The 3,688-nt window shown below is 41.1% G+C and overlaps 1 protein-coding gene across 1 annotated transcript in view; it reads left to right on the top strand.

Moving 5' to 3' along the window:
* LOC117956111 (cyclic nucleotide-gated cation channel beta-1-like) overlaps positions 1 to 3,688 on the top strand; it is a 27,901-nt gene that overhangs the window by 14,184 nt on the left and 10,029 nt on the right. Inside the window, exons 16-17 of the mRNA XM_034891030.1 lie at positions 2,405 to 2,558; positions 3,530 to 3,598. Of these exons, the coding sequence (XP_034746921.1) occupies positions 2,405 to 2,558; positions 3,530 to 3,598 (223 nt within the window). The remainder of the gene's footprint in view (positions 1 to 2,404; positions 2,559 to 3,529; positions 3,599 to 3,688) is intronic.

The raw sequence follows: 3,688 nt of genomic DNA, 5'->3' as shown, positions 1-3,688 counted from the left end.
CCCCCCCCCCCCCCCCCATCACTCCCATCATGCACTGCGGCTCTGCCCTGCTTCGCCACGAGCTGCCAGCTAACCACGCTACAGGTGATCTTACAGGAAGTGGATGTTCACTTTAATGTGATGGAGCAATGCTTTCGTGCAATGTTACTTTGTAAAGTAGTGTTTATAGTCTGTGTTTTGTGGGTAGACGTGAGTGCGAGATGACGTTGTTTATTGTTCTAAATAATAAGTTAAGTTATTTATTGTTAACCCCAATTATGGCCGATACGGCAAATAGTGATAGAAAAACCAATGGAGTCAAAGAAAGCTAAAACAAAACATTTTCACCAAAATAAAAGAAGTTGACGTGAGAGTCCAAAAGATCAGAAAACATTCACAGTTACCTAATGACAGAGACAAGTCGTTACTGAGGACGTCCATCGGACTACGTCCTGCTGTCTCTGTTTTCCTCATGCTCTCTACCAACGCTACCTCACTACCTGATCTGAGTCGAGTGCTCAGATTTAAACGGTTTACGACATAACTGTCATACTGACATTAATGACATCCATGAAATAATAAACTTTATCAATACAAACAATAACAGAAGATGGAAATCATTTAAGAAACGTTGTTTGGTTGCTAACGTTAGCTCAAAACACCGTTCAACTGATAGCCTTTGTTGTGTTTGATGCTAACTTGTAGCTAAGCTAGCAGTAATTTCAAAAACGTTATAGCTATCTTTGGTTGTCTGCTAACGTTAGCTCAAAACACCGTTCAACTGACAGCCTTTGTTGTGTTTGATGCTAACTTGTAGCTAAGCTAGCAGTAATTTCAAAAAACGTTGTAGCTATCTATGATTGGTTGCTAACGTTAGCTCAAAACACCATTCAACTGATAGCCTTTGTTATGTTTGATGCTAACTTGTAGCTAAGCTAGCGGTGAACCAACTTTGTTAATTATGTCCACTTGTACTGTTAAGTAGGACAATTTTCACTGTGTTGACATTAGCTACAGAAGTCTCTCGTTAGCATCTTATATGCTAACTACTCGTTGCAAAGTGAAAAAACAGAAAACTAGACTATCAAAATAAAACAGGAAACAGAAACAACCACAAACTGCCCCCCCCCCCCGTTAAAAAGTAACTGACTTTTACTCTGAGTACATTTTGGCTGCTTTTAACTTTTACTTGAGTAGATTTCTAACCATTAAATCCACTAAATGTTAATCAGAGTAACCTAAGGTGACCAGATTTCTCAGACAAAATCTGGGGACATTTTCAGCTCAGAAGCGTATTAACCTCCAAAATAAGTAATGTTTTTACTTTTGTAAAACTTAAAACGGGGACACTAGACCTAGAGGTGTTCTCATTAGGGGCTGAGCCCCCCCAAGGTCTGATCCTAGACCCCCCCTGCTGCTACTTCCTACTCCACTCCACTACACCTCAGAGGGGAATGTTTCAAGATAGAAAGTCCTAATATTTCAAGATAAAAAATACTAATATTTCAAGATAAAAAGTCCTAATATTTCAAAATAGAAAGTCCTAATAGTCCTAAAATTTCAAGACTGAAGGTCTTAATATTTCAACATAGAAAGTCTCATTATTTCATAATGTTGTAATGTACTGAACTACTGACAGCTTTTGCTTTATTGCTCAAGGCTTGTTTCTGCAGCAGCTCCTTGAGAATCAGATACAATGAAAACTATTGAGGACATATTTTCCTTTGACATTGATCCAGTATTAAACGAGATCGCTCCAGTCGGCAGAAACAAGCAGCAATGGAAGTTAATGGGATAATTTTCCAGCTTGTATTTACGTTCATAACGAGCTTGTTTAGCTGCTAAGAGAGTCAGATTAATATTCTAAGTGTCTGACAACATTATGGAAAGGATTTCTAAGGAAGTCGACCTTTCTGTTAAAGATTAAGATCCTTTTTAAAACTTAAAAGTCCGCGAAATTGCGCTCGCTACACCCACCAGACTGCATGTAAATAATCAGTGATTTTAGCATCGTAACACACGGCTTCTAAAACCTCTCTGAGCAGCGCTGGCTCTGGCTGCCTTCAGCCTGCCGTTGTTGGGTGTCCGACCATCGGCTACGTTTGGTCAGTGTTTTCTTTCTTTCATTGCAATAACGGGTCTGTCAGTCACAGTGAAAACCGGGGACATTTCCGGGGACAGATCCAGCCGGGGACAGGTCGCCAAAATCGGGGACTGTCCCCGGAAACCGGGGACGTCTGGTCACCCTAGAGTAATAGTACTTTTACTTAAGTAGAACATTTTTATACTCTTTCCAGCTCTGATTTGACAGGAAGTGGATGTGTGTTCCGTGCTAGGCTTAGCTAGCGTGTCTGTCGGCGGCCTTTATGTCTCAGGTGAAGGACGATGTCTTCCTGCTGTCCAACAGATCTGCTCTGTCCCTCAGGGAGGGGTGGGCCAGGTTTGGGTGAAGCTCCGGTGCTGAAGGTGGAGGATGTGGATCAGGACGTGGAGCAGCAACCAAAAGGCGTGAACATTCCCCAAATTATCACCAGCACGGAACCGGAGTGCGGCCCTGCGAGTGGGCTGTCAACACTCAGGTAACGTTAACGCTCAGGTACCGTTAACGCTCAGGTAACGCCAACACTCAGGTAACGTCAACGCTCAGGTAACGTCAACACTCAGGTAACGTCAACACTCAGGTAACGTCAACGCTCAGGTAACGTCAACGCTCAGGTAACGCCAACACTCAGGTAACGTTAACACTCAGGTAACGTTAACGCTCAGGTAACGTCAACGCTCAGGTAACGCCAACACTCAGGTAACGTCAACGCTCAGGTAACGTTAACACTCAGGTAACGCCAACGCTCAGGTAAGGTAGATTGATTTTTGGTTATTACTTTGGAAATGAAAATTGGGAAAAATAGGTTTTGATTGGATGATTTTTCTAAGGTTGCACTCATGCTAACACCACTCATGCTAACTTGCTAATAATATTGCTTACATGCTAACTCATGTTAATAGTATTGATTACATGCTAAATCCTGCTAAAATGCTAACACCACTCATGCTAACATGCTAATAATATTGCATACATGATAACTCATGCTAATAATATTAATGACATGCTAATTCATGCTATCATGATGATAAAATTTGCTTACGTGCTAACTCATGCTAATAATATGGATTACATGCTATTTCTTGCTGGCATGCTAACACTTGCAAACATGTTAATTTGATTGCTTGTGCTAATTCATTCTAACTCATGCTAAAAATATTGCCTACATGCTAACTCATGCTAAAATGCTGATAATATTGCTTGTGTGCTAACTCATGCTAACATGCTAAAATGCTTAAATAACTGCTAACAAACCCAAATATGTTCATTTCATTTTTATATAAGAGAATACTTCTGCATCAAAAATGACTTTAACCATTGATTGATTATCAAAGAGTTGTGATTTTTTTCAGGAAATGAACTCATCGAACAAATCAACAATTAAATAAATGGTTGCGTCCCACGTTTGTCTCTCTGTTGATGTCCTCGTGTCTTCCTGTGTCCCCTCAGAGCTGCAGAGGAAGAAGCCGATGTTACTCTGAAGTCCAGTCAGGAAGACCTGCTGACTGCAGACAGCGAGTGAGAGAAACTGAACACACACACACACACACACACACAAAGACACACACACACACACACACACAAAGACACACACACACACACACACAC

This window comes from Etheostoma cragini, chromosome 1, assembly GCF_013103735.1.
Source record: "Etheostoma cragini isolate CJK2018 chromosome 1, CSU_Ecrag_1.0, whole genome shotgun sequence".
In the NCBI taxonomy this organism is placed as follows: Eukaryota; Metazoa; Chordata; class Actinopteri; order Perciformes; family Percidae; genus Etheostoma; species Etheostoma cragini.
Note: the sequence above shows the minus strand (reverse complement) of the source record. Positions and strands in the feature narration are given on the sequence as shown.